The sequence below is a fragment of the Oryzias latipes genome, chromosome 14 (assembly GCF_053564925.1).
Source record: "Oryzias latipes strain Hd-rR chromosome 14, Olatipes_Hd-rR_3.1".
Lineage (NCBI taxonomy): Eukaryota > Metazoa > Chordata > Actinopteri > Beloniformes > Adrianichthyidae > Oryzias > Oryzias latipes.
The window spans coordinates 24,509,376-24,537,264 of record NC_136250.1 but is presented as its reverse complement, the minus strand read 5'-3'; the positions used below and the strand labels follow the sequence as shown (position 1 = coordinate 24,537,264).

The 27,889-nt window shown below is 45.1% G+C and overlaps 3 protein-coding genes across 4 annotated transcripts; 2 read left to right on the top strand and 1 right to left on the bottom strand.

Annotated features, from left to right (window-relative positions):
• The first annotated feature begins 1,017 nt into the window (after positions 1 to 1,017).
• On the top strand, positions 1,018 to 8,675 carry ik (IK cytokine). Its single transcript, XM_078931326.1, has 20 exons — positions 1,018 to 1,237; positions 2,219 to 2,285; positions 2,370 to 2,462; positions 2,527 to 2,586; positions 3,847 to 4,014; positions 4,310 to 4,424; positions 4,507 to 4,577; positions 4,655 to 4,701; positions 5,349 to 5,512; positions 5,595 to 5,703; positions 5,773 to 5,812; positions 5,892 to 6,030; positions 6,110 to 6,128; positions 6,229 to 6,314; positions 6,448 to 6,533; positions 6,792 to 6,849; positions 6,920 to 7,008; positions 7,111 to 7,219; positions 7,308 to 7,342; positions 8,059 to 8,675. The coding sequence occupies exons 1-20, from the start codon at positions 1,228 to 1,230 to the stop codon at positions 8,084 to 8,086; spliced, it is 1,593 nt and encodes a 530-aa protein (XP_078787452.1). The 5' UTR covers positions 1,018 to 1,227; the 3' UTR covers positions 8,087 to 8,675.
• Positions 8,676 to 11,123: 2,448 nt separating this feature from the next.
• Positions 11,124 to 22,489, top strand: chm (CHM Rab escort protein). The gene is made up of 17 exons (XM_011483829.4): positions 11,124 to 11,419; positions 11,938 to 12,004; positions 12,190 to 12,262; positions 12,330 to 12,454; positions 12,537 to 12,613; positions 12,733 to 12,785; positions 12,869 to 13,015; positions 13,176 to 13,292; positions 14,480 to 14,591; positions 14,691 to 14,913; positions 17,174 to 17,251; positions 19,198 to 19,302; positions 19,381 to 19,444; positions 20,255 to 20,351; positions 20,467 to 20,565; positions 20,641 to 20,786; positions 21,448 to 22,489. Exons 1-17 carry the CDS (start codon positions 11,368 to 11,370, stop codon positions 21,664 to 21,666), a joined length of 1,854 nt encoding a protein of 617 aa, XP_011482131.1. The 5' UTR covers positions 11,124 to 11,367; the 3' UTR covers positions 21,667 to 22,489.
• rps14 (ribosomal protein S14) lies at positions 21,980 to 26,476 on the bottom strand. 2 transcript variants are annotated; one of them, XM_004076649.5, is made up of 5 exons: positions 26,341 to 26,476; positions 25,570 to 25,720; positions 25,335 to 25,496; positions 24,310 to 24,386; positions 21,980 to 22,086 (listed from the first exon to the last, which is right to left on the bottom strand). In XM_004076649.5, exons 2-5 carry the CDS (start codon positions 25,716 to 25,718, stop codon positions 22,019 to 22,021), a joined length of 456 nt encoding a protein of 151 aa, XP_004076697.1. In that variant the 5' UTR covers positions 25,719 to 25,720; positions 26,341 to 26,476; the 3' UTR covers positions 21,980 to 22,018. The 2 variants fall into 2 exon arrangements, with proteins under 2 accessions (XP_004076697.1, XP_004076699.1); XM_004076651.2 differs by having other exon boundaries at positions 26,236 to 26,371.
• Positions 26,477 to 27,889: the final 1,413 nt, after the last annotated feature.

Below are 27,889 nucleotides of genomic sequence, written 5' to 3'. Positions count from 1 at the left end.
TTCCATTAGACACATTTGTTATCGTAAATCTAAATTGCACAATTTCATTCATTGTCAATGGAAGCTGGAGTCCCCGGAGAAAACCCACGCATGCATGGGGAGAACATGCAAACTACATGCAGAAAATGGAAAATTCTTGTAGTCTTTCTACAAAGAGAAATAAGACATGATAAAAAATATCTAATGAAGTATTAATAATAACAATAATAATGTATTTATCTGCGCTCTTCCAGACGCTCAAAGTTCTTACAATTATTCTTTCCCTCCTCATTCATACCTGGTGATGGTAAGCTACTGATGTAGCCACAACTGCTCTGGGGCAGAGGTGGCAAATCTATAAACACATGATGGAGAACATAAATCTGCCTTTTGTAAAAAATGGTTTAAAAAATGGTGAAATCTCCAACCCAACCAATCTAGTAAGTTCAGTTCTGCTGTGTTTCTGCAACAGTTTATCCACAGAAACTGGTGGATTATGGGATATTTCAGTCAGAGACAATCCTTCCCTTCTAATCGGAAATTCAAACAAACCTCCACGGACAGAACCTCCAGTGGGTCCTGGAGAGCCTTTAGCTGCAGAGGCTCTCCTGACCAGCAGGGGTCAGTGTAGTGTTTCGGTAGAGTCTTACACAAGCTGGTTTGTCAATATAGTTTTCTAAGCGGAATTTTTATGTATACGTTGGCTCTTATACTTGAAGCATTTAATCCTTTAAACTTCGTGATAATTAAAGGGGGAAAAGCAGTAGAGTTGACAAATTAGTTGGTTCTAAACGTTGACTATTTCATCCGTATTTTAGCTAACTGTAGTGTGTAGAACGCCCGGCAGATGGCGCTGGCGTACTTACGACGCTGCAAACAAAGATGCTGTTCTGTAGTAAATATATATATATAATATGTATAAGACCAATATTTTGCTTATGAACAATGTGTATGCAAGCATGTAAGGAGGTGCATATGTATACTTTCTCTTTGAGTAAAAGAGATTCCCCTCCTCAGTCACATTTCCTCTCCCTCCAGCCCGGCAGGGGACGATAGAGCATCTGCAGTGAACCTGTAGCCTTTTTCCAAACCGGACGGAAGCAGCAGCTTTGCGGAACAGTTGGGAAAAACAAGGACGAAAGTCCGCAGAAAAAAGGAACAGTAGCCAGATTAGACTGCTAACTTTGAGCGAACCGGGCCGGACCTGAGTCCCGTCTTCCTACAGGACAGAAGCAGTTGTCCGTAAAGATGCCTGAGAGTAAGTCAAAGCTGAGTGTTAGCATGCTAGCTAGCCTTTAGCAGCGATGGGAAAACATCCGGTTAATACTGTGTAAAGAAAATAAACTCCACGATTCCTCAGCGCGGGGTCCCGGTCCGGACATTTCAATGTAGACGTATCACGAACTAAAATGACCACTAAGATCCGGGTATCTTTTTTGCGTTTCGGAAAATGCTTAACAACTACATAAAACACAAACACAGTTTTTCTTTACTGATAACTCACTAATGATTGGCGTTGAAAATATTACTAGAGCTCATTCCAGATTCTTAAGCATTGTGTTTTACGGCTTTAATTCAACGAGATTTATGTGAATTACACTACCACTGGTAGGGGTCTTGTTTTGGGGACAGCCGGGCAATCTCCCTCTTTTTGCATTCATCATCCACCTCAGCACAACATAAACACCCGCCTGAGCACAGATGTCAGCTCACCTTTGCACAATAGTATGCGTGACAGAATGAAATGCTTTACATGTGTTGGTTTGTGTGCATGTGTACGTGTAAACTGTAGTTGTGTTAAGTACATGTTGACATTATTGTATTTTTGGAGCCAACATGTATGTTTGTGACACTTGAGTATGTGTGTGGACAGGCGCCGCCCCTTTTGACTAACATTTACATCAGACAATAATGATGATAATCCTCCAGCATCTTGTTGCTTTATGATTGTTTCCCCCACCACCACCTATGTTTTCGTCATCCATATTACCTTAACTCTCTCTCTACTCAGGTGTTGTTTAATATAAAAACATCTCCCAAACGAGCTGGTCTTCCACAGATACCAGTAGACGTCAGTATTAAATAGTGGAGCAGTTTAATTCACTTTGGTTGAGGGGTCAAATGACTTTCTACAGCTTTACTCCACGTGAAGTTCAAGTGACTGTTAGCTTGGGTGAATTGTTTTTTAGGTAAAATTGACCCTTTATCCATCTGCTCACTACCATCCTTTATGTTGCAGCTGAGAGTTACTCCAACCCCCTGGCCCCTGAGGGCCACGAAGTGGACGACCACAGAAGTGCTGCTCAGTGAGTTTCCTCCACCCTTAAACTACCTTGTGCTGCTGACTGCACGTGTTGTCCAACTCTGTGAACACTGATCTGCATCCTCAGGTCCAAACTGACCAATGATGACTTCAGAAAGTTGCTCATGACGCCACGGAGTGCACCTGCAACTGCCCCGCCCACCAAGTCCAGACACCATGAGTGAGTAAAGGATCAGGTGTTGTTCTGTTCTTCCTACAGACACACTCACCTGTGTTTCTTCTAGGATGCCCAAAGACTACAATGAAGATGAGGACCCTGCAGCACGAAGGAGGAAAAAGAAGAGGTGAGCAGCCACACTGTAGACCAGGGGTCGGGAACCTATGGCTCGCGAGCCATATATGGCTCTTTTGATGGTCACATGTAGCTCGCAGACAAATCTTTAATTATACTTTTTTTTTTTCATTAGTCCAGTCCTTCTCGGGCGCGATGCGATGCCGTAGTAGCGGTGCTTGGAGAGAAAACTATCAGTTTACTATTATCTATTATTTCACAGAGTTTGCACCAGCCGGAAACCTGTGAATTGACGTGCCTAAAACTGCGCGTTCCCGTCTCTGAGAATGAGCGCGCATTAGCGGGGACGGGATGTGTGAGGAAGAAAGCAGAGAGTGGGGGGGGGGGCACGGCCAGAAGGTGAATCGCGCAGGGATTGTAAAAACGTAAAACCCGCTGCCCGTCACTCACTGCAGTGTGAGTGTGTGTTTAACTCCGTGTCTGCATGTGATCAGTCTGTCTCACATCTAAAGAACATTCAGACCTACGATCACGTTTAAAGTCTCAACGCCTGCATGAAGCAGAAACTCCCCACATAACCAGACTAGACCATCAGCAAAACTACTACGAGAAATACTCATCATTTATTAGCAACAGGATATCAATGTTATTCAAAATAATCCACAGACTTATTGTACTTTAAAAATGTTGAAATTACATTAAATGCACACATTTATTTGTATATTTAGATTTAAACATATTGTCGCGGACAGAGTTTAACTTGGCTGTTGGGCCGCGTTAAAAGTTCTGGAGGAGTTCACTAAACGCATCATGCAGAGATCTGATTGGCTCTCGGTTCTGTCACTCAGCCTGTTGTTAGGTAGTTTGGACCAATGGGGTTCAGCTATGGGCCAAATAAGGGAAATGGGCGGGCTGGAGCGGGAGTAGGGGAATACAAAGTTGGGAGAAGCGCTCTCGTCTCGGCGGGAGAGATTCAGGAGTTGCTGAATTAATTGTACGGCGTTTGTTGCGGTCTATAGTAACCAGAATAAAGAACTTTAAAAGAGGTTAAGTCTCCGTGCCTCAGTTGGGAAAGGGACACTACATTATTGTATGTCTCTTTTGAAATTAGATTTAAAAATATGTGGCGTTTATGGCTCTCTCGGCCAAAAAGGTTCCCGACCCCTGCTGTAGACGAATGAGGAGGAAGGCTGGAACTGTGTTCAGTTTGGTTGTAAGACCGTTTCCTCACTTTGACTCCCCTGTCTGCTCACTTGATCCATCATCTGTAATTTATCACGAGTATTGATGATCGATGCTTGTCCACCTGCAGCTACTATGCTAAACTGCGACAGCAGGAGATGGAGCGAGAGCGCGAGCTTGCTGAGAAGTACCGTGACCGAGCGCGAGAGAGGCGGGACGGCGTCAACAAGGACTATGAGGAGACGGAGCTAATCAGCACTACGGCCAACTACCGAGCCGTTGGACCCACTGCTGAGGCGTGAGTACCAGAGCGCAGAACATGACACTGCAGACAGCTGCAGCAAAAGGATGTTCCTGTCTGTATTTCCTAATGTTCCTGTGTTTCCTGATGTTCCTGTTTCCTGATGTTCCTGTGTTTCCTAATGTTCCGGGGTTTCCTGATGTTCTTGATGTTCCTGTGTTTCTTAATGTTCCGGGGTTTCCTGATGTTCTTGATGTTCCCGGGTTTCCTGATGTTCCCTTGTTGCCTGATTTTCCACTGTTTCCTGATGTGCCTGTGCTTTCTAATGTACCTATGTCTCTGACCTTCTCAGTGACAAATCTGCAGCAGAGAAGCGTCGACAGCTCATCCAGGAGTCCAAGTTCTTGGGAGGTGACATGGAGCACACTCACTTGGTGAAAGGTCTGGACTTCGCTCTGCTGCAGAAGGTCAGGCTGGGCTGCTCCAAACATCTGGACCTGCAGAGTCGGGTCAGGAGGATTAACAGAACACATGTAATCTATCTTCTAGGTGAGAGCAGAAATCACTAGCAAGGAGAAGGAAGAAGAAGACATGATAGAGAAAGTCCAGAAGGAGGCCAAGTATGAAAGCAGAGCACACATCGTTATATTCTATCTGTCTGATTTACTGACTGTTTGTCGGTTTACCTGTCTGACAGGAAGGATGTGGAGCCGGAGGAGAAGATGGAGTTTAAGACCCGTCTTGGTGAGTGTGTGCAGATGCTACTTTTTGCTACTTTATGCTACTTTTTCAGTGATCGCTCTTCTAATAGATCAATTGTTTTTTTTTTCTGTAAGTGTATGTCCTCCAGGTGAGGCCAACATAGTAAGCAAACTCTCAGTGCAGCTGAAATTTGCTCTAATCTCAAATTTATATTAAATCTCACCAACATTTAGGCTTGTGTGCTTGAAAAATAAAGCTACGTGTTTAGTTTGGAGTTGATGACCTCATCCCCTCCCCCACATTGGAAAAAGTTTACTCTTATTTGGTTGACTTGATTAATTGACATCCGAAGCCACGCCTCTTATTCTATGCAGCGGGACCACAGAGTTTGAAACACTAGATGGATAATCTCTGAGATTTCTCAGAGGATTCTGAACTGCCCAAATGAAGCCTGAAGTGAGACAGGAACCTTAATCTGAAGTTCCTCTGCCAACCTCCTTAATGTTCCAGAATGTGTGTTTGGATTGAGACAAAGCGAAGTGAGAGCTTAGTTGAGTCTACCCACCTTCCATTCAAAGAAACCCCCCCCCCAATTAAGAATAGATAGGACTGGAAGTCTTTAAGACCTCAGGTGTATGTTGAAGGATGCTTTCATGACAGTCTGTTCTTTAAATGCTGCTTCTTCTCAGGCAGGAACATCTACCGGGTCGTGTTCCGATCCGGGGCTTTGGAAAGAAATGAGCTGTTCCTGCCCGGCAGGATGGCATACGTGATCGATCTGGATGACGAGTTTACCGACACCGACATTCCCACGACTCTGATCCGCAGCAAAGCTGACTGTCCCAGCATGGAGGCGAGTTTCTAAATCCACAGCTGTCCCAGGCCAGTGGATATGGTCGATGCTGAACTCTGACGTGTCTCCATGTTGGCAACAGGCTCAGACGACCCTGACCACCAACGATATCGTGATCTCAAAACTGACCCAGATCCTGTCCTACCTGAGGCAGGGAACCCGACACAAGAAGATGAAGAAGAAGGACAAAGGTGAGCCTGATGCATCTGCATGTGAGCATGCTCAGTACACCATAGATTAACTCTGTCTGTGTGTTTCAGGTAAACTGGATGATAAAAGAGCTCCGGAGACTGACCTCAGGTTAGTTGGTGTCTGCCCTCCCATCACCATTATTGCCCCCTTTGTTAGTCAGGGCCTCTGTAATGTCTTTATGTCTCAGCATCTTTGATGACATCGGGGACTACATCCCAACCACCGTCCCCAAACCCCCCAAGGAGAAGGAGCGCCACAGAGAGCGGGATGATGATGCTAAGAGGAGGCACAACTACTTTGAGAAACCCAGAGGAGAGGAGCAGCAGGTGGGTTGTAAAGAGAAGAGGGGAGGGGCTGCAGAGTGTTGTATACTAACTATATGTATGTGTGTGTCTGTGTGTGCAGGTGTTGGAGGTGGATACAGGTAAACCTCTGAATTCATATATTATTAGTAAATATCAATTACCAGTGGTGTTTTGTAACGCCTGTTGATGATTATGTCATCCATCCTGCTCACCTGGCAGGTCCCGGATCAGTGCAGGAGCACATCAAGATGATCAACAAGAACTTTGGAGGAGCTGCAGGCAGCCAGTGGCAGGGCCAGGAGCCATATCCTCTTTTTACCTGTTTGATAGCTTCCGGAGGGGGCGGAGCCTCCCTTTTGCATGTTTAGTTGTAGTTGTTTAAAAGTGGGTAGGGCTTCCGGATCACATGATCAGCGTTGTCTTTAATAAAAACAAACAGGATCTGTGAGACGAGATTCCAGCAAAGAGCAGCTGGGAGATTTCTTTGGGGGATCCAACTCGTATGCAGAGTGTTACCCGGCAACGTAAGGTTCAACCTGACACACTGACAACGCCAAAAAAAAGCACATACTGACAACGCTACAAACACACAACCCCACACGCCAACAACGATACAAACGCACAACCCCACATGCTGATAAACTAACAACCCTTCAAATGCACAATCTCACACACTTACAATGCTTCAAACACACAACCTGACACACTGACAACCCTACAAATGCACAACCTGACAGTCTCACAACCCCATAGCAGGTAAGGTAAACATTTTTGCGTTGCAGAATGGATGATCTCGCCGTTGACAGTGATGAAGAAGTTGACTACAGCAAGATGGACCAGGTAACTACATTTCCCAGCATGCAGTTGTTTTCTGAGTTACAGAGTCACTGGTATGGCTTCTCTGCTTTAGGGCAACAAGAAGGGTCCTCTGGGCCGCTGGGACTTCGACACTCAGGAGGAGTATTCAGATTATATGAACAACAAGGAGGCTCTCCCCAAGTGAGTTATTCCCTCAGCTGTGGCTGACAGGCGGGGTGTTCTCTTCATTCTGTGTCGGTCTGTAGGGGTTAGTGTGGTTCTTACTGGGGGCTGTCTCTGCAGGGCTGCCTTCCAATATGGCATCAAAATGTCTGAGGGCAGGAAGACACGACGCTTCAAGGAGACCAATGAGAAGGCAGAGCTGGACCGACAGTGGAAGAAGATCAGTGCGGTGAGAAGCAACAACACAAACACAATGAAATCAACACAACAATACAAGTGTCGTGGGACTGCTGCAACAGCGCTTTTATCTGTTTCAGATTATTGAGAAGAGGAAGAAGATGGAGGCTGACGGGTAAGCCCTTCCTGTTTGTGTCCATATAGCTGCTCTGAGTTTCCTCAGAGACGGCAAACATGGTGATGAAATGTAGCTCTCAAAATCTAGTCAGTAAAGGAAAAGTCATTGAACAGTCAGTAAGTAGTTAACACAGAAAAAAGTACAAATGTGTAGAAGTAGAAGCACTCGAGATCGGAGGTCAGAGCGACGCATTGTCACAGTAACGCGTAACAAATAGTCCTCTCTCTGTGAAAAAAGCAATCCAAACCGACAAAATAACAAGAATAGACTACTACAAACTGATTAAATATTAATGTATTTTGTAAGTGACCATTGTATAAGCGGGTTAATGGCTTAACGCACTTTGGGAAAGCAACCGTCCTCGGCTGCCCGTCAGACGGTTCAGGCTTCCATGGCGTGCGTTAATTTCTGATATTGCCAACTTCGAAGGCCATTAACCCAGACTTACACCATCGTGACGATCGGCATAGATATCTCTTTCCTGTGTTGCTACAGTCCAGGTTGCTGCCAGTTTAGCTGTTCCCATGACAACGGACTGCACCACATATCAAATAGTCTGTTTTGTGAAAAAGTGATTCAAACAGAAAAAAATAAGAATAAAGTACAAAAAAATAATTGAATATTAATTTCTTTTGTGAAGTTTCCATTATTTAAAATTGTTTCTAAAAAATTGTCGGGCATTATTTACTTAAACCATTTTTTTTCTTTTTCAGTGTGGACGTGAAGAGACCCAAATACTGAAGAGCTTCCATGCGGGTCACATGATCGTCTGACCTTGTCATTGTTGGTGAACAGACACTGATGTAGGTGTTGTTGATCATTTATATTCCTGTATTTCAATAGCAACCAATAAAATCTAAGAGGAAACCAGTTTGTACACCCCCTTCCCTTCCCTTCCCGATTTGTTCCCTGGACTAATTTTGTTTATTGTTGACTTTATTTGTCATAAAAGCTGAGACTGTGTGAGTATTTGTGTGTATCCTTGGGTTATTTTTCTATTTCTGACCTGAATTATTCAGATGATCAAAGTAAAAATTCAGTAACCTGTCTGTGTGCTGGGGGGTACAGAAAGGCAACTGATTGATGCAGCCTGTCAGGAAACTTCTGGGGGGGAGAAATCGCACACAAAAACTGTTGGTGTGTATCCAGCTTTCCTAATATGCAGAACAGATTCAATAAGGGGGGGTTTTGATCTCTGATGGCTCCTTTTTTCCCCCCATGTGCCCATGTTCCTATAATAGATGTCCACATGTTTACTCATTTTTTGCATTGACACTGCAGTCCCACCCCCCACCATGACACAGCCAACAATAAAGCTCAATGGATGAGATCATAGTTGTTGTTTTTTTCAATGTGTTGAAGTTTGGTTCTCACCTCATTTAGCGAATCTCACTCAAAAGAAAACTGGAATTTTTAACAAATTGTGCAGCATTTTGAAGAGTGGAACACCTCTCTTCTACTTCCTGAACCCTGATCCCCCCCCAGTCCGAGTCCTCCCATGCTCTGTCCATGCTTTCAGCTGACCCGTTGGACCATGTAGCATCTGGATGAGTAGTTCCACATAATCTGGACTGGAACAATACAAGTCATGTCCTTGTCTTCTTCTATATAGATGACAGGAAACTTTTCTTTTTTTGTGTATATATATATATAGAAATAAAAAAACAATGGGGTGAACCATGGATCCACAGAGGAGGTTCTGGGAGCTCCGACGGCTCCGACTCAAATGGCCTGAACTTGTGTTCTCCTCCCTGCACTCTCCTGTCTCCTCATCCTACTCTCTTTTCAGAAATGTATTTTCTCTGACATTTCACTTATAAAGTCTACTAACATCTGTTTTTCTGCAGTCCTGTCCTGAACACCAAACACACCTACTAACCGATTATTTGCTTACACTTAAACACATTAAAATGGATTTTTTAAAATTCCAATCAAACAACCCCCCCCCCCAAAAAAAGAAAAAACAACTAAACTAAATTGACTCCATTATCCCTTGTGCTATCCTATGACCCCAACCTTGCATTGACATGTTCTCCCACCATGACAAAGGTGGATAAAGGTGCAAAGATTTCATGTAATCCATGGATACCAGTGAAAATCACAAATCATTGAAGAAAAAAGGTTCAGAGCACTGTCTAGTGGGTCTAGATGACCCAACTCCCAATGTTAAAGTGCCTAGGATAACACAAGGGATACGGACCCTCAGCTGATGTGATAATTTTGTTAGCAGCGTTTTTTATATACATATTTTTAGATGGCCTTGTTTATATTAAGCTTCAAGAGATTTATTTAGCTAAGAATTCATTGAGAAATGTTTCTTTTTTTTCAGTCAGAAAGTCTTTGACTTGAGTTTGCTCCACCTAACTATGAATAAATGATGGGGGGGATATGGTAAAGTGAGAGTTTGGTCTCACCCACCTGCCAGTCAAAATAATTCATCCCACCTTCTACACAAAAATTTGAGAAACCAAAACAGTTCATGAAACTAAAATAAGGCAATAAAGATTTTATGAAACCAGACAGAATGAAACTGCAGCTCTGCTGGACTGATGTGATTAAAGATCTCTAACTTATGGTGTCCAGAACGGAAAAGCTTGTGTTGTGTAATGTTCAAAAGAAGCGTCTCTGAGAGCTGAGGCTTTAACCCTTGTGCTATCTTAGATGACCCCACCCTTACATTGACGTGTTAACCTATATCTGAACCTTTTTTCTTCAATGATTTGTGATCTTCACTGGTGTCCATGGATTACATGAAATCTTTCCACCTTTATCCACCTTTGTCATGGTAGGGAGAACACGTCAAAGTAAGGGAGGGGTCATCTAAGATAGCACAAGGGGTTAACCAGATGTGACCAATCTGGCAGAGGACTCCATCCTTCCACACCTGGTGAAGGTGAAGCAGACTGTGACTGTAGTAACATCTGTTCCATCCAAGAGAGAGAAAAAACAGAAACTCACCAAAGTAGGAGAAATCACATCACTCCATTCAGTTTGGTTCTGTTCTGTGGATTTCTTTGCAGTTTTTGTTGTTAATTTGTGTCCCAAAAATGTTAAAAGAAAAGTTTTGAAACAGAATAAATGTACAAAAATTACGCAATTATTATGCTTCTCACAAGAACAACTCACATTTCACATTTATTTGTTTGTAGGATAAGCCCCTTGAGATGTGTCATCTCGTTTTCAAGGGGGTCCTCTGCACATAAACTAAGTTCTTGACATAAACATAAATTCCACAAAAATGCTAAGTTAGGAGCCGTTCAGGACAGGAACTAGGATTTGAGCAACAAAAGACTCTGAAAAGACTTGAACTCCCTAAAACAAGGGCTTAGGTTACTTATGTAAAGTTTTTTTTTAACTTTATTGGTTATAAACAAATTTACAGAACATGTAGAAAGTGCATTCAAAACAAAAACCCTAACATTTTCTACACAGAATAATTACATTACAAATGACATGTAAATTAATGTAAATGATAAGTTAACAAATGGTAATCAGAGAATAACAAAAAAAATGTAACGAGTGAAAATCACTCATCCACTGTATGGTGGTGCGCTGTGGGAGCATGAATATTTAAAACATAAAATTAAGTAATAAATCAAAAAAAATATTTCAGCTTTCTTGGTTAACTTTTATTTATCAAATTTTATTTGAAGAAAATGCTATTCAATTAACCATTTATAAAAAGAAAATCTGCAGTTAGTGAAAAGTTAAGATTCGGGAGTCATTGCAGAAGCTTCGGCAAAGGATTCTCATTCTCATCCCAACATTGGGTGACGTCATTCCCGTAGCTTTTGGTTCCGGGGAGAACGGTGACGTCTCGTTCTGCTGTATGAATCCGTCCATTGTCTTTTCCTTTAAAATTTGCCAGGGGAGTCAGAAAGAGGAGGGAGCAGGACGAGTTCGATATTCTCCGAACCACTGAGCGAACTCTATACAGTCAATGAATCAAACACACCCGACGATTCAGGAGGGGTGGGGGTGATGCTCCCCTGGTCACGTGACCGTGTCTCAGCACGAGCATCATGGCTGCGGAGGACCTGCCCTCGGAGTTTGACGTTGTAATCTTGGGCACAGGTACTGTTCATCTGTCTTTCCTTTGTAGTCTCTGATTTGGTCCACGTGTCCGAATGGCTCCGGGTTCGAGCCAACATTTCCGGGTACCGTGATTTGGGCCCAACTTAGGCACGAGCGCATGCTAGCCCAGCGGCTAACAGTCAGCGCTTCCATGATCTGATGATGGAAGGAACTCGCAGCCTGACGCTGCTGTTTTAGAATCCAACAAAATAAACATTGAACCCGACTGCCGTCACCGGAGAACCTCAGTATTCGGTCCATGACCCGGTACTGCTCAGATCCTGAGGGACTGGAGAGCTAGACGGGTGTGAGGACTGTTGTTCTACAGCGGCTTGTTTGTTGGACCTGGCTGCAGGGACTGAAGTTTTTTTTATTTTCTTACCTAAACGGTCAGTTTCCCTATGGGCTCATGGGAAACTGAGTCCATTAGTTCTGTCTGAGTCACTCCTGTCTGTGTTTCCGTGTCCTGAGTGTGTCAGCCCGCCCTTCTCCCAGCTGTTTTCCTTCTGATGCTGCAGGTTTGGCTGAGTCTGTGGTGGCAGCTGCCTGCTCCAGAGTGGGTCAGAGGGTCCTTCACCTGGACAGGTGAGTGCTCAGCAACAGAGCTATCAGTCTTTGTCTTTTAAACAGTCTCATTGAGTAGATTTAAGCTCCATGAACTTATATGTATAAGTAAACGTTACCTACCTGCAGTGTTTTGGTTCCACGCTGCCCATCATTTTATTGTGAAAGGGTCATAAATCTGGTGACAACTTCCTGTTTCTTCTTAGGAGGAGTTATTATGCAGCTAACTGGGCCAGCTTCACCTTCAACGCTCTGCTCACCTGGATCCAGGAGCAGCAGGTGAGCTCATGTCTGTGGGCTTCCACCCCACAGGTGAGCCCTCAATCTCACCTGTGTTTGTTGATAGGAGGGGCCTCAGCCAGAGCAAGGCAAGGATTGGTCAAGCTTGTTAAATGACGGGGAGGAGCTAATTCACCTATCAAATCCAGACCTTGATTCCATCACTAACATACAAGTGCTCTCTTACGCCAGGTAAAGCCCACCCTGTCAACCTATGTGTGAGCTGCATCTGATCACCTGGATGTTTCTCTGACATGTTTGCGTCTCTTCTCAGTGAGGAAGATGAAGAAGTTCCAGACACTGCCAAAGAAGAAACATCTGCCAACAGCCAATTAGAGGCGGAGTCTACAGGTGAGGCAGAAAATACCTTCATATAAAAACACAAATAATGATATTTTGAGGACAACTGGAATGGGTTTAGAAACAAACCATAGAACCAGTTCTAGAACTTTGTTCTGTTTCTGTCCCAGGTTCAAGGGAGGAGGAGTCGGCTGAGGCAGAGGAGGAGTCGGCTGAGGCAGAGGTAAAGATGCAGGGGAGGAAGAGCTGTCATGTTCAGCAGGACCAACTGGTCTGTCAGTCATCTAATGTTTCAACCAATCACAGGCCACCAACACAAAGGGGGAGGAGCCTGAAGTGGACCAGTCGCATCCCGGTGCATCTTCCGGCCCATCAGAACCAACCAGGAAGAAGATTAGCTACGCCCAGTTACTTAAGGAAGGTCGCAGGTTCAACATCGACCTGGTCTCCAAGGTGAGACCTTCCGTTCCAAGCGCATGACATCACATGACAGATTAAGTCACTTTCCTGTGAAAGAGATGCACCACTGAAGTCACATGACGAGGTCACGATGAGCTGACCACACCTGAGGTGAAGAGATTTCCACCCACCTTCTGTTCTTCCTCTTCCTCAGCTGCTGTTCTCTCGTGGCTCGCTGGTCGACTTGCTCATCAGGTCCAACGTCAGTCGCTACACAGAGTTCAAGAATGTCACCAGGATTCTCACATATCGCCATGGCAACCTGCAGCAGGTCTGTTGACCAGCCTTCCGCTCATCTTTTTACGGCTGCTGAGCAAACGTCTCACCTTAATGCAGCTGATTATCTGTCACCTGACTGATAGAAATGTAATCGATAAAAAATAAAGTTTAGCCTAAATTACAAAAGGGGTTTTTACAAATACACACCTAGTGTGTTAGAGGATCCAGAACCTCCTGTTGTGACAGTAAAATCTGTCCAACACAAGAAACTTTCAGCGCCTATCTGTGTGCCCAGCTGTTGAACAGGACAAGTTAAAAAAAAATTGAGAAAAAAGTGAGTCAGTAGTCCCAGTTAATCTTTAAACTACCCAAGCACAAACAAGATCAATTAAAATGAGTTTGTCTTGATGGATAAAACACACAGAAATGTTTTTAATGATCCGTTTTCTACTGTTTGGTTGAGCTGGCAGTTTAAGGGTTAACTGCCGCCGATTTTAGTGCAAAGGTTGTTCTTGAGTTCTCCAACCGAAATTCTTTAGGACTCGTTGAAGACCTCGCCACCTGTCTGTCTCTCACCTGTCTGCCTCTCACCTGTCTGCCTCTCACCTGTCTCTCACCTGTCTGCCACTCACCTGTCTGTCTCTCACCTGTCTGCCACTCACCTGTCTGTCTCTCACCTGTCTGCCACTCACCTGTCTTCTCTCACCTGTCTGCCTCTCACCTGTCTGCCTCTCACCTGTCTGCTTCTCACCTGTCTCTCACCTGTCTGCCTCTCACTTGTCTCCTCTCACCTGTCTGTTTCTCACCTGTCTGTCTCTTACCTGTCTGTCTCTCACCTGTCTCCTCTCACCTGTCTGTCTCTCACCTGTCTGCTTCTCACCTGTCTGCTTCTCACCTGTCTGCTTCTTACCTGTCTGGCCCTTACCTGTCTACCTCTCACCTGTCTGGCCCTCAACTGTCTGCCTCTCAACTGTCTGCCTCTCACCTGTCTGCCTCTCACCTGTCTGCTTCTCACCTGTCTGCTTCTTACCTGTCTGGCCCTTACCTGTCTGTCTCTCACCTGTCTGGCCCTCAACTGTCTGCCTCTCACCTGTCTGCTTCTCACCTGTCTGTCTCTTACCTGTCTGTCTCTCACCTGTCTCCTCTCACCTGTCTGGTTCTCGCCTGTCTGCTTCTCGCCTGTCTGCCTCTCACCTGCCTGCCTCTCACCTGTCTGCTTCTCACATGTCGTCCTCTCAGGTACCCTGCAGTAGAGCGGATGTCTTTGCCAGTCGTCAGCTGTCTGTGGTTGAAAAGAGGAAGCTGATGCGGTTTCTAACTTCCTGTATAGAGGAGACAGAGATGGATCAAGGTAACACTTGTTGTTCTACTTGCTGACATCTTTATGATGCTTTCTCACACACCAGGGCATTCTGGGTAATGTTGTTTTTATCCTGTATCCTCCTTCCAGCATACAGCAGTCAGCCATATTCAAAGTATCTGCAAGACCAGCAGCTCGGGGAAAACCTGCAGCATTTCTTACTTCATTCTATTGCCATGGTAACGGAAGACACACCCACGGAGGCGGGTCTAGCCTCTACACGTCACTTTCTGCGCTCCCTGGGTCGTTACGGCAACAGTCCATTTTTGTTCCCAGTGTACGGCCTCGGAGAAATCCCTCAGTGTTTTTGCAGGTGAGTCAGAGTTTGTGGCGGTCAAGCTAGAGTCCAGACAGTCATTATAAAGTTACTTCATCCATGTGGGAACGTGCACACAAAAAAACCCCCCAACCAAAGCACTAGTTTTTTATCTACAAAAAAGACTTTTTGCATTTTGGCATGGAACTGCGAGGAAGATGTCACAAGTTTTTCAAAACATTACACAGTATGACAGACTCCAAAATACACAGTACAACAATCATTTTGAATGTAATTTTTCTGCACTTTATTTGTTAAACTAGCTGGTCCTAAAACACACGGATGCTCCGCCCCCTAAGGCAGGGCCAATGACCTCTCTGCCTCCCTTTGCTGTCAGCAGCCAAAGGAATGAATGACACTGAATAAAGAAAATCAGACTTGTAACCAAAACAAATCTGAATTATTGTCATTGTTGGTGATGTTACCTTCACCTACTAGGAGTTTTTTGTGGTGACAGGTGCATAAATAAAGAGAAAACCATAAAAATATAAAGAACAAGAAACTTTTACACAACATAATACAAATACAACATGACTGCATAGAGACCTTTAAACAGTTATTTAGTATTCATCAGTCTGATGGCAGAGTGGAAAAAGCTGTTCTTCTGGCGGCAGGTTCTGGTCTGGATAAATTGTAGTAATAATAATAATAATAGTAATAGATTTTAATTATAATGCACTTTTCATTAAATGAAACCTCAAAGTGCTACAAGATATGAATGAAAATTTCAATTTAGAAAAAGAAAAGTGCAGATTTTACTACGGAACTAACAAACTTTTAGCAATCATAGGCTTTTTTAAATAGAAATGTCTTTTAAAAGGGCTTTAAAAGAGTCCAGGGTCTGTGATGTTCTGAGATGAGCAGGAAGTTCCAATGCCTTGGTGCAGCAGAACAAAATGCTCTGTCTCACATCGTGAGGATCCTGGAGGGGGGGATCTGAAGAAGGAAGCTATCTGATGAACGGAGGGTACCGGTATGTTTCTGGGGAACGAGGAGTTCCTGGAGGTATGGTGGTGCCTGACCAGCCATGCATTTGTAGGTGATGATGAGAAGTTTGTATTCAATCCAGGATGAAAAAGGAAGCCAGTGTAGCGATTTCAGGATGGGGGGGGGGCATAATCCTTTTAGGATTCTGGCGTTTTTTTATATTTTTGTTAGGAATGCCAGAAAAGAGGGAGTTGCAGTAGTCCAGCCTCAAGGAGATAAAGGCATGGACAAGTGTTACTGCGTCGGGAGGTGATAGAAGGGGCCGGAGTTTGGAGATGTTTCGTAGGTGGTGGAATGAGTCTCTTCCCAGAGGGGAGAGGGACAGTTTAGGTTCCACCGCCGGATTCTGGAGGCTACAGGTCCCAAAGGGATGGGAGCAAATATACACATGCAAGAAAAGCACAAAGACAAACACAAATGTACAATAACTCATACACACACACACTCTTCATGCACACTGTGGTGAACAGACACATGTGTACTGAGCAGAGATGTGGTTCTGAAATGTGTTAGCCGAGAACCCATTTCTCGGGTCAGCTCAGCATGCTTACACTTTTTTTTTGATTCTCTTTCTATGTTGATATCTCCTTTTTATGTTTCTCTGTTTGGCCTAGCAGAGCTAGTGAACAAAAAGAGTGAAAATCGTCACCACACGGGTTTCAAAGCAGCACATTATTTCATCTTTTTTGTTTCTTTGAAGAAAAGATCAAAATGTTGTCCTTTGTAACTGAATGTATATTTATGTGCCTTTGTGTGTGTGAGCCTGTGTTTGTTCTGTCTGAAAGTGTTTAGTCAAATTAGTTGGTCTCAAACCTAAAGGTGTTTTTGTCTGCCCCCTGCTGGGTGTGTGGTGGAATAGCAGCATTGTTCTGGTCTGCTTACTCCCCCTCATCAATCTTTCTGCTGTAACCTGGTACGGCTGTGAACCCTCCCCTCATCTTTGTGGAGTTCTCCTGGATCTTGGTTGATGTTCTGGCCCTGTGTGGCGCCTTTGTTCCTCTGCAGTTTTCCTTAAACGAGCATAGTGGTTCTGAACACTCATCTGGATGCGAGTGGTTCTTGTCCGTCTGTGAACAGGTTCTAATGGCTGCTGGGTCTGTGTGAACAACAGAACCTTTCAACAGTCAGACCTCTCTGTCTTCTTCTCTTGTGTTTTTATGTGGAGAAGCTGCAGATCGGATCTGCTCATCCAGCTGCGCAGGCGTTTGCAGATGTTAGAAGCCATTGACGACCCGGAGAGCTGCAGGCTGACCTGTTGTTTGTGTTTCAGGATGAGTGCAGTTTTTGGAGGAATCTACTGCCTCAGGCACTCGGTCAGCTGCCTCATCGTGGACAAGGACGCCAACAGGTACACCCGCCTCCTGTGATCTCACTCACACGTGGAGTCAGACGTTTTTCATGAAAACACGTTTATGTTTTATGTCTACATCATTGACTGTATCTAAGAACTGAGTGAGTGTGACGTCACCCGTAGAAAAGGATTTCCTTCAAGCTTCAACCAAATTAAATCAGTGATTGGTTAAAATCTGCCTGAGCCATTGTTTCTATGGCAACCACTCTCACCAATCAGGAGTAAGCTTGTTCAAGTCCACGCCCCTTACCATTAACAAGAAGGTGTTAAGGAAAAGGTATCAGAACAAGGAAAGTTTTTCTGACCAATAGAATGAGTAACAGCTGTTCATTTCTCTATAGGGGTCTGTGGGGTTTTGGCTTCTTGGAGCCAGCAGGTAATTCCTGTTTGGAACGCCAGGTTACCTGGTGTATCCTATTAACCTATTGTTACAGTCAGTAGGTTACATGGACGCATGACAGCAGGAAGTGTTTTGATAAATACGGTGAGTCAATAAGTATTTGATCACCCAGTGATTTAGTGAGTTCTCCCACTTAGAAAACATGGGGGGGTCTAAAATTTTCATCATAGGTGCATTTCCACAGAGAGAGACAGAATCTGAAGAAACATTCAGAAATCACTTTGTACGATTTTTTTAAAACAATTTATTTGTATATTACTGTGACAAATAAGTGGGAGCCAGTTTAGCTCGTGCTGGTTTGCGGCGCCTTCCGTCCGTGAAACCCGGGTTCGACTCCAGGCTGCTCCCTGTTCCCTTCTCTACCTCTGCCGGTTCCAAGCCCGGTTAGAGAAGATTGCGTCAGGAAGGGCATCCGGCGTAAAACATTGCCAAATTTACCATGCGACTTGTTTGCTGTGGCGACCCCTGATGGGAGAAGCCGAAAGTGGAAGAAGACTGTGACAAATAAGTATTTGATCACTTGATTATCAGATGGATTTCTGACCAGCAAAGACCTGCTGTTCTGCTTTTAAATAGTCCAACTCCACTCTGCTCATGATTCTGAATGGGGGAACGGGGATCGAACTCCCGACCCTTCGATCATTGAACAACCTGTTCAGCCAATGCCGCCAAAACCTTGAAAATCTGGAGGACAGGATGTGTTTGTGTGTTAAAATCAGGTTTTTCGCTTTCTGAACAAGCTGCCTTTCCCAAAAGGACTTCAAGCTCTTCTGTTGAATATCAGTGATTTTAGCACAGACTTGAATGATGTTATTTAAGGCCCGTTCACACCGGTACGAATTTCGCCGGCGATTTTCGCCTACGTTTAACGCCTCGTGACTAAACAAATGGCACCAATGTGAGTGTGCACACCGACGCGAAAAAATGCCACGCGTCAAAGCGTCAAAAAAAAAACGCCTCGGGTTCGTTTTTTTTTTTGACGCCTCGCGTCGAAATCTATTCGACCAATGAGAACGGCGCTTTTGCACACGTGTCTGGAGCTTCTGAAGTTACAGTAAAACATAACTTGGGGGCGCTCAAACACAAAACTGCCTTGCTGAGCACACATACCAGCGAAGAAGATAGACGCCAAGTAGCGTCTACACTGCCGCGAAGAAATACTGACGGACATTCGTCCTGACCTCAAGCTGTGCGCAGCAGGACCACCCGGTGACAGAGGCAAACACTGTCAGCTGGATGCCGCAGCTAAGACTGAACATGCACATTCCTCCACCTGCAAAGCTTCGCATTAGCATCCTGTTAGCCATTAGCTATATCTGTTGCCATGGAAACAGAAACTCCTTTGTGTTCGTGTGGTCTTGGATAGGTCTCCTTTTTCATTCCAGCTCTGCAGCATCTGTCACTTCCACTCACCTTCATCATGACTCAGATCCCCCTCTTCATCAGCCCCCCTTAAAGGTGTAGCTGGTGAGGTGGGGCTCACCCACTCTATCAGTGAGCTGAGGTTAGCAGTGACCTCACATCCTGTCACCTGTTGTTCAAGGTGTAAAGCAGTGATTGACAGTCGGGGACAGCGAATCAGCTGCAGCCACTTTGTGGTGGAGGATGGTTATTTAGGCAGCAGGAGTAGTGTGACCACGCCCACCAGGTGAGAACCCACCAATCAGAACCGAGCAATGGCTGAGTTTTGCTCCTCAGAAGCATTAGGCTGTTTGTTTGTTTGCAGGCTGCTGAGCAGAGCCATCCTCATAACGGACTCCTCGGTTCTGCCTAGCGACTCAGAGCAGCAGGTACTGTCCAGTCCTCTCATTGCACACAAGAACAATGAACCGGGCTGATTGAAAACCCCATGAGGCAGCTTCAGGCTGCTCCTTGTTTCCATCGCTGAGCTCCTGTCAGCAGAAGTGCTGGTGAAGAGCAGCTCGCCCTGAACTCAGACCCGTCAGAACCAGAACTTCTCCTTATCCCCCTTCCAACATATTTGGTTCCTGTGCTTACTCAGAACCGAGCCGGGCTCAGATCGAGGTCAAAAACCTTAATCTGTGCTTCAAGCTCTGGTGTCTGCTACTTAAACAGCTACCGGCTCTTTTTAGGCTTAAGATGAGTAACTGCTGCACAAGACTGTGGGCGGGGCCAGCACAGAGCGGTGGGGCGGGGCCACTGGCTCTTAGTCCAGGTGTAAACTACCATTTTATATAGCTATGAACTTTCAGTCAATCATCTTCAGTCAGGAAGAATCCATCCCGTTCTGCTGGGCCAGAGCTGCAGCAGCGGTTCCAGGATGTGACTGCATCCGACAAACTAAAAAAGGCTGAGAATAGCTCACTGACGGGGTGGAGTTCCCCTGAATCCACAGCTCAGATTCGGATTTTATGATCGCTAACACACTGCGAGTTTTGTAAAATGACAAAACAACGGCTCATACTTGGCCTGGTTTTGGTGCAAACACAAGTTCTTCAGCCAATCCGGAGCCGAAGCAGCTGCATGTTCTGGTCGGAAACTGGAGGATGAGCTGGAAAACCACTCTGGTCCTACTGTGAGACACAAAAGCTGGATCAGAACCTGGTTCTGTGCTCACAGCCTGTTTTGTCTGCCTTCAGGTTTCCATGGTGACTATTCCTCCTGGGGAGGTGTGCCAGTCAGCAGTGAAGATGGTGGAGCTGTGCTCGTCCACAATGACCTGCATGCCAGGAACATGTGAGTTCAGATGGAGGTCCAGCAGAACCTCGTTCCCCTGGCATGAGGAGCCGCAGCTGGATCGGTAGATGTCATTTATGGAACCGTCTGCTTAGTTCTGATGTCTCTGTCTCAGATTTGGTCCACCTGACCTGTCAGTCGGTTGGCTCCGCCTTCGAGGACCTGTCCCAGCTGGTCACTAAGATGTTCCAAACCCCAGAGTCACAGGAGCCAGGTACCACCATTGACCCGAGTCCTGACGTGAGATCTGGCCTGAAATCTGACCCGTGTTCTGACCCGTCCCTTGTAGGAGGGCGTCCGTCTGTCCTCTGGAGTCTGTACTTCAACATGGCTGACGGCTCGGTGCCTGGGGTCGAAGGTCAGGGACTCCCATCGAACGTGCACGTGTGTTCTGGTCCAGAAGGAAGTCTGGATCATGAACACAGCATCAAACAGGTGAGGTGCCCCTGCGCAGTTCTGGGTGCTGCAGGTTTGTGTGGCAGCAGAACCGTCTGTTGTTCCTCGTGCTCGCTTCACTAACTGGATCTGCTCCTGTTATTGAAACACGGGCCTCTATTCAAATCCAGTCACACCAGCAACTGAAATGTGAATAAAAGAGGAGCTCTGTGGTTTGTCTTGATGGACCAGTCCGTCGCAGACATTTCTGCAATAGTCGTGGTGCATCTTAAAGTTCGTTTATTTTAATCTGAAGGTTGTAGAGGGATTTGAAAGCAGTTTTTTTTCCTCCCTTTTTGCCCTCTTTGACTTGAATTTAAATGCAAGTTCGATTCATTCAGATGTTTGAAGTCTGAAAACAAATTTGTTCTCTGACAGACAGTATTAGAAAGCAGCCGTTTGAGTTAGAAACATAACAGAGACCAAACACTGAAGCGTTTTCCTCAGGTCATCAAGAACATTTGTATTCTTTTGGAATAGACTGTTGTGCTGTAAATGTTTTTAGACCAGGTAGTTGAAACTCATTTCCCAGACATATTTGCTAAAAAACACTGAATGCCCAGACAGAAATGTCAGAGCAAAATCTCAAGCTCTACAGCAGCGTCACACACAAACCCTGGACCAGGATCAGAACCAGAACTCTCCACACTTCTGTGCACAGGCTGAGCTCATCTTCCAGAGGATTCTGCCCGACGAGGAGTTCTGTCCTCCAGCTCCGAACCCGGAGGATATCATCTATGACGGAGAGAGCCCCACCCCTTCAGCCGAGGAGGACTCGGTCAAGGAGGCGGGGCAACAGGAGGAATCAGGAGGGGATCTCAAGGAGGCGGGGCAACAGGAGGAATCGGGAGGGGATCTGAACCCTCAGCTGGATCAGTGACCTGCAGATATTTGCCGTCTGTAATTTGGGGCGAATAAAGTTTGAATGTCCCTTCTTTAGTGTCTACATGACCAAAGAAAGAGCCTTCATTACCCAGAAGTCAGAGGTGCTGGTTTTCCCTTTGAGACAAAGCCATTAAATCTAATGATGAATCTGAATTCAATTCTTAGAACATGTTTCTTTGTCAGTAAAGTATCCTGTAAGAAACTATTTCAATGTCAGCTGTGACTTCAGCTCTTAGCCTCCATTTCTAAAGATCCACGGCTTCATTTCACACTTAAGAGCGACGAAAAAAGCTCAGTTGACACCGACAGACTTTAACAAGCTTTTATTGTGAAAGAGTAGGTCCCGCTCACAGACGCCGGCCGCGACGTCCTCCCTTCCTCCGGGTGGAGTCTGAGGGGATGGGGGTGACGTCCTCTGAGGAAGACAAGAAGATGAAGTTAGTTTCCGAGGTCCTGACAGAAGCTGAAATAACTACGACCATCCAATCTGATGCTGTTTGATAAATTGCCCAATTCTGTTACATCTGTCTATGTCACTCTTAACGCAGCCCAAGGCGGTCTTCTCGGTCATGTGATAGGTTATTGCTAAAATGAAACCCAGGAGCTAGCAAAATGAGTAAGAAACAAACGTCTTTGGAAGCTTTCTCTGCGAAGTGGTAAAGGCCCGCAAGGAGACAGAAGAGGAGCCTTCAACTTCTAAAAAAATGAAAGCTACAATTAATAGGCAGTACTTCTTTTTTGCACCATGAGCATGGGAGTGGATGATGACACCTGAGCGATGTTGTGCGTGTCAAAATAAAAGCTTGGGGTTCTTGTCATGTGTTCGTTACTCCTTCAGCCTAGCCTTGCTTAAATAGTCCACCTACTTCTTGAAGACGGTACGTGAAAATGTCGTGTGACGTCATACCGGTCCGTGACCCTGAAAAGGTTGGGGACCGATGTTCGAAACTACAGGTGGGATGGTCTGGAAGTTGAGTCATGGCAGCTGGACCTACATCTTCCAACGCTTCACTTGTTCAGTTCAGACTGATGGAGACCAGAGGTGAACTATTTCAAGGAAGAAGGGTTGAATTCCAGATGCCATGACTCAGCTTCCAGACTACACCACCTGGAATTAGAACCTTCAATCTACTGATGGGCAAATGCAACACTAGAACCTGCAGTAAAACACAAGACTGCCGTATGAAGCCAAGCGCTCAGGTTAGAACCAGAAAACAAACTGTAAATAAACATTCTGTAAATAAACTTTAGATCAAAGCAGTGATCACCTGAAGATAAACGTGTGATCATCTCCAAATCTGGTAAATTAAATACCATCTCCCCCAACGTATTCACGTTTCTATATTCATCGTTTCAAGTATTCGTGGATTTTTTTGCAGCCACACGACTTCCGGTTCATCCCAAAAACTTGGACAACTCAAGACGCTTGTACAACACATTTTGCATCTGAGGAAGGTGCAGAAGAGGAGGAGGGGAGTGTGGATGAAGAGCATGCCGACTCGTCTGCGTCTTTGCAGGCTGTTGAATGCTATTTCACAGCGAGGGACGCTATAACCAAAGTTTGTGTCCCCCACGGAGAAATGGCACCATCTGACTAAGAGGCAGCTGGAAAATTAAGGATGAAACCACCTTCTGGAAGAAGATGTCCCCAGCTCAGGCTCCTGGTTTTAAGGCCCAGAGAGACTCTCCTAATGCCGGTTATAAAGTACGCTACACTACAGTCTAGTGCTACGAATAAATAAATAAAAACTGCATCGAGCACCATTCTAGTGTTCAGTGATAAATGTTTTATAAAGCATCAGAAATGTTTCAGAAGGCTCTTTTGATGTGTAAGAATCGCAGATGGACATTCTAGTCATTGATTCTGTGAATTCGCGGGGAAAACAACATGAAGACTGGAAACATTTGCTAAAAAACATAAAATAAAACTCCAACAAATGGAGCTGGTGCAAACTGGTCTGACACACCATTTCAGATAAAAGAGCTGTTTGTTCTGTTTTGTCCTGTCCTGTTGATATGTTTAAGAATAATAAATATATAATTAAAAAAAAGAAGAAGAGCTGACCCAATCCGTTCTGACCATCAGGAACACTTGAGCTCTGTTCACACCGCGAGTTTAGCTCATTGTGTTCAAACTGGACAAGCAGGGAGGGGCGTCTCTCTTTCCTACTGTTTACTTCAGTATGGCCCTACACTTGGAATACGCTTGGTGTGAAACGCTGAAGCGGTGTAAATCTGGTGAATTTTGCTGCAAACTTTCTCTTTCTCTATTCTAATATAAGAAAGACTTGGTGTCATAGGATTCCTGCTGAGCACAAACCGTAATCGATTTGTCCTCCAAGATCAATTTTCAAACTGTTGGCAACTCTGCATATTAAAGGGGACGCCATCCATACATCACTTCCAAATCCGACTCACTGATTGGCCAAAGTTCGACCAGGTTTATTTTTCAGAACGCGTTCAATGACCGCAAGTTTTGCATGTATAGAAACTTGCAGGTTTTGAACATCTGAGTCTGCAACGACCAAGTGACCTTCAAATTAGAACCTACAGGCTGCTGTAACCTATTAGCACACTTCCCATAATCCATCAGGCTCCCACATTTTAACATGCCGAGCATGTGAGCATGAGAACTCACCAATACGGCCGATCTTCATCCCAGAACGAGCCAGAGCTCGGAGAGCAGACTGGGCTCCAGGTCCAGGCGTCTTCGTCCTGAAACATCAGTTCATTGTTAGTGGAGATCACAAGCCACAATTTTTCTGAGGCCCACAGACAAACCATGATAGAGCTTTATACTCTGAACAAGTAAATAAATTACATGACTCAGACCTAAAAATAAGCAAGTTATAATTATTTAACGTCTTAACGATCAGTTTGTTTTGCAAATAGAAAATAATGGAAGAATTGGGTAAAAATCTCAGGGTTTTTTGGTCTTCTACATACTTCATCCTATCAATGCTCAAATCACCATCATAAAATTGTCCCAGGACATTGTTCAGGAGATTCTGCAATTTTTAATTGATTGTTTAATTAATTAATGTAATTACAGGCTTTACTTCTGTCAAGTACAGTTTATTATTCTGTATTAAAGGCTTGAGCCTTTGGGCTCTCCATACCGCGCCCATTCACATAATTCTTCCCTATGTGGCGTGGGAGACTCTGGTCAGCAGCATCTTTCCTCAATGTTTAAGGGCTGGTTTTACTGACTCAATTCCCTTGTACCTTTAACGAAGCTGTGACAATTGCCATTGGCTCAAAAAAAATGTCAGGATAAGTTCAATCTATCTTGATCCAAATTAAAATTAAAGTATGAGCTATCCCAGAATGCACTGCAACGCTTATGTTAACACTAAATTTTCCAATGCGGAAACCAAGTTCTTCAACGGCGAGATGAACAGAATGCACAGTGAGACCCTTTGACGTCTCTATAGTTAGTGTCTCTGCAGGCCACACAGATGGTGAATGTAAACACGTTTGTACCAAACTCTTAAGTTGGAACAATTGGGACGGTCCAGAACCTTTAAGATCCAGTTAAGATAAACAGAGTTTCATGGCTGAACAAAAGCAACGTTTATAAAAAAACTTGAGGAAACCTGCTGGCGCCTGATTGGTGCAAATGTGCTTCACGTGAGTGGACCTCTCCAGTACAGGTGGTCTCACCTGTTGCCCCCAGTTGCTCTCAGCTTGATGTGCAGCGCTGTGATCCCCAGCTCCTTGCAGCGCTGCGCTACGTCTTGGGCCGCCAACATGGCTGCATATGGAGACGACTCGTCCCTGTCAGCCTTCACCTTCATCCCGCCTGTCACGCGGCAGATGGTCTCCCTGCAATCAAGACAGCGGTCAGATGGCGATGGACCAATGGGAGGAGGGGGCTGATCTCACAGCGGTCACTTACTTCCCGGAGAGGTCGGTGACATGGACGAAGGTGTCGTTGAAAGAGGCGAAGATGTGGCAGACTCCAAACACATTCTCGCCCTCGGCCACTTGCGGACCCAGGCTGATCACCTGCTCCTCCTTCTTTTCTTTACCTTTGCGGGGAGCCATGTCTGCAGGTGAGATGCAGAGTGTGTGACCCTAAGGTTCTGAACCAGATCCAGAGAAATCATCAGCGATTAACAGGTTCCCTCTTTCAAACGCATGTTTTCTCCAGACCATAAACGTCACGAGCACGTGTTTATCCGCGACTGTCCGATGACGGAACCATCGGTTCTGGCACTCACGTGAATCTATGCAGAACGTTTAAGGATGCTAATAGCTTCACGAGACTGCAACACCTGCACGCTCAGAGCTGGTGTTGCGCTCACTCACGATAATCACGCAGCTTCAACCGGAAGGTTAGCCATAGCCGGCTAGCTGCCGTGAGACAAGTATCTGCGTCAACATTTCTGGTTTACAGCTTACAAGCCCTGGCAGAACATGAATGGTGACCTTTGGAAACCACGCTATTAGCCTGCTGCTGAATGCCCCGCGCGCTACCAATATGGCGGCGCCGACAGCGAAACACCAACGAATTTCTCTTAAAAAACTATGTTTTCGCTTCACAGAAATAAAATGCACCCACCAACGGACACAACTACAGTCCGCCAGTCTGTACGATCATAGAACAGCAAAGGATGGGTATCAGTGAGCGGGATCCAAAAGGATGAAAAGTCCGAGCAGGACTTACCTAAAAGCTTCTTCACCGAGCGGAAACCAAAAAGGGAGGAACTTCCGCTTTCAGGACTAACATGACGAGTTCCGGGACGAAAGCGACTTCCGGCATTATTCTTTTTTTTCTTTCAGTTTTACAAACATATCTTTTGAGGCGTATAGTATATAATTTTAAAAAAATGTGTTTTTCGTTATAATTTTTTGCTATTTTTATAGAACTACAAAATGCCCGTCCACTATGCCCTTGCTGATGAAAGGTTTTCACTCAAAATCTGGCGATACAAGGCCCCATTCATTCTTTCCCTTACAGAGATCAGTCGTCCTGCTTTAAAAAGAAGGATAAAGATGCATCCTTTCTTTGCAATTCAGCTAAATTAACTGGTGTCTTGCACTGGTTGCAACTCCAACTTAATACTGATTGGTCCTTTCTCTGCTGTAAATGTCTCTTTCTTTTCTTTGTTTCTTTTGCAAAACTTCCAGAGCTCAGACTCTTGGTTAAATAGGAGTCTGTTGGGTGACTCAGAGTTTACGTTGCAGTATTTTTCTTGCACTCCTGGAACGGCAACATTACCATTTTTGATGGTGCCTCATCTCACAAAATCCGAAAAATATGTTACTGGACAAGAATGGAGAAGGTGAGAGGGAGCTGTATTATTTGTGAGGTATGAAGGTCAGCTGCAGTAAGACAGAGAAACTGTGTGTACATGAGAGGAATTAAAGCAGAATGGTGAGGTCATAGGTGGAGTTGTTGTAGATGCTGAGATTGGAGCTACCAGGAAAGAGGCTTAGAGGAAGAGCAAAAGGTTAATGGATGTAGTCAAGGAGGAAATTAAGGTGGTTGGTAAGAGTGAAGAGGATGCAGAGGAGAGGATTAGTTAAAGGCAGATGTTCACCGTGGAGAATGCTTTCCTTTGAAGCACAATTACAAGTCAAAATCATGAGCAGGTTTTAATTAGTTGTTTTGTTCTCTTTTTTATGATTGGTTAGGCAATTCATTCATTCATGCATCTTCTAATCCGTTTTTCCCTTTCGGAGTCACATAGCTGCCGGAGCCAATCCCGGCCACTTGTGGGCGAAGGCAGGGGACATCCTGGACAGTTCGCCAGTCTGTTGCAGGGTAGAGTGTCCACAATCACACATCCATGCACCCTCACATTCACACCTAGGGACAATTTAGATGGTGGGAGGAAGCCGGAGTCCCCGGAGAAAACCCACGCATGCACCGTGAGAACATGCAAACTCCACAAAAGGCCCCCCATTGATGATCTGGTCCAGGTCCTCCAGCCGGGACTTGAACTGGGGCAGACTTAGATGTTCAGAAGAACGCTAACCATGGTAAGGTAATTTGCAAATTATTTTAGTCCCCAGCATCTCCACCCTTGATGTAACAGTAATCCTCTATGTAGAGATATTGTTTTAATTTTACTGAATGGGTCAATACCGGCTAGGTGGATCCGTTGGCTCCTTGTTGGACTGGTGGATGGGAAACCAGGGTTCCATTCCCAGGGGGAGCGATGAGCTTCATCCAGTGTGGCTCCTTTGGGTAAGACCGTTCGCGCTACTGT

Excerpts from the sequence above, each read along its gene's own strand:
- chm (XM_011483829.4), top strand. The coding sequence starts at position 11,368 with ATGGCTGCGGAGGACCTGCCCTCGGAGTTTGACGTTGTAATCTTGGGC. Across the intron at positions 12,005-12,189 it reads AGGGTCCTTCACCTGGACAG|GAGGAGTTATTATGCAGCTA; the intron begins GTGAGTGCTCAG and ends GTTTCTTCTTAG. Across the intron at positions 14,914-17,173 it reads ATCCCTCAGTGTTTTTGCAG|GATGAGTGCAGTTTTTGGAG; the intron begins GTGAGTCAGAGT and ends TTTGTGTTTCAG.
- ik (XM_078931326.1), top strand. Across the intron at positions 4,015-4,309 it reads GTTGGACCCACTGCTGAGGC|TGACAAATCTGCAGCAGAGA; the intron begins GTGAGTACCAGA and ends TGACCTTCTCAG. Across the intron at positions 7,009-7,110 it reads AACAAGGAGGCTCTCCCCAA|GGCTGCCTTCCAATATGGCA; the intron begins GTGAGTTATTCC and ends CTGTCTCTGCAG.
- rps14 (XM_004076649.5), bottom strand. The coding sequence starts at position 25,718 with ATGGCTCCCCGCAAAGGTAAAGAAAAGAAGGAGGAGCAGGTGATCAGC. Across the intron at positions 24,387-25,334 it reads AGAGCAACTGGGGGCAACAG|GACGAAGACGCCTGGACCTG; the intron begins GTGAGACCACCT and ends CTGATGTTTCAG. Across the intron at positions 22,087-24,309 it reads GATGAAGATCGGCCGTATTG|AGGACGTCACCCCCATCCCC; the intron begins GTGAGTTCTCAT and ends TGTCTTCCTCAG.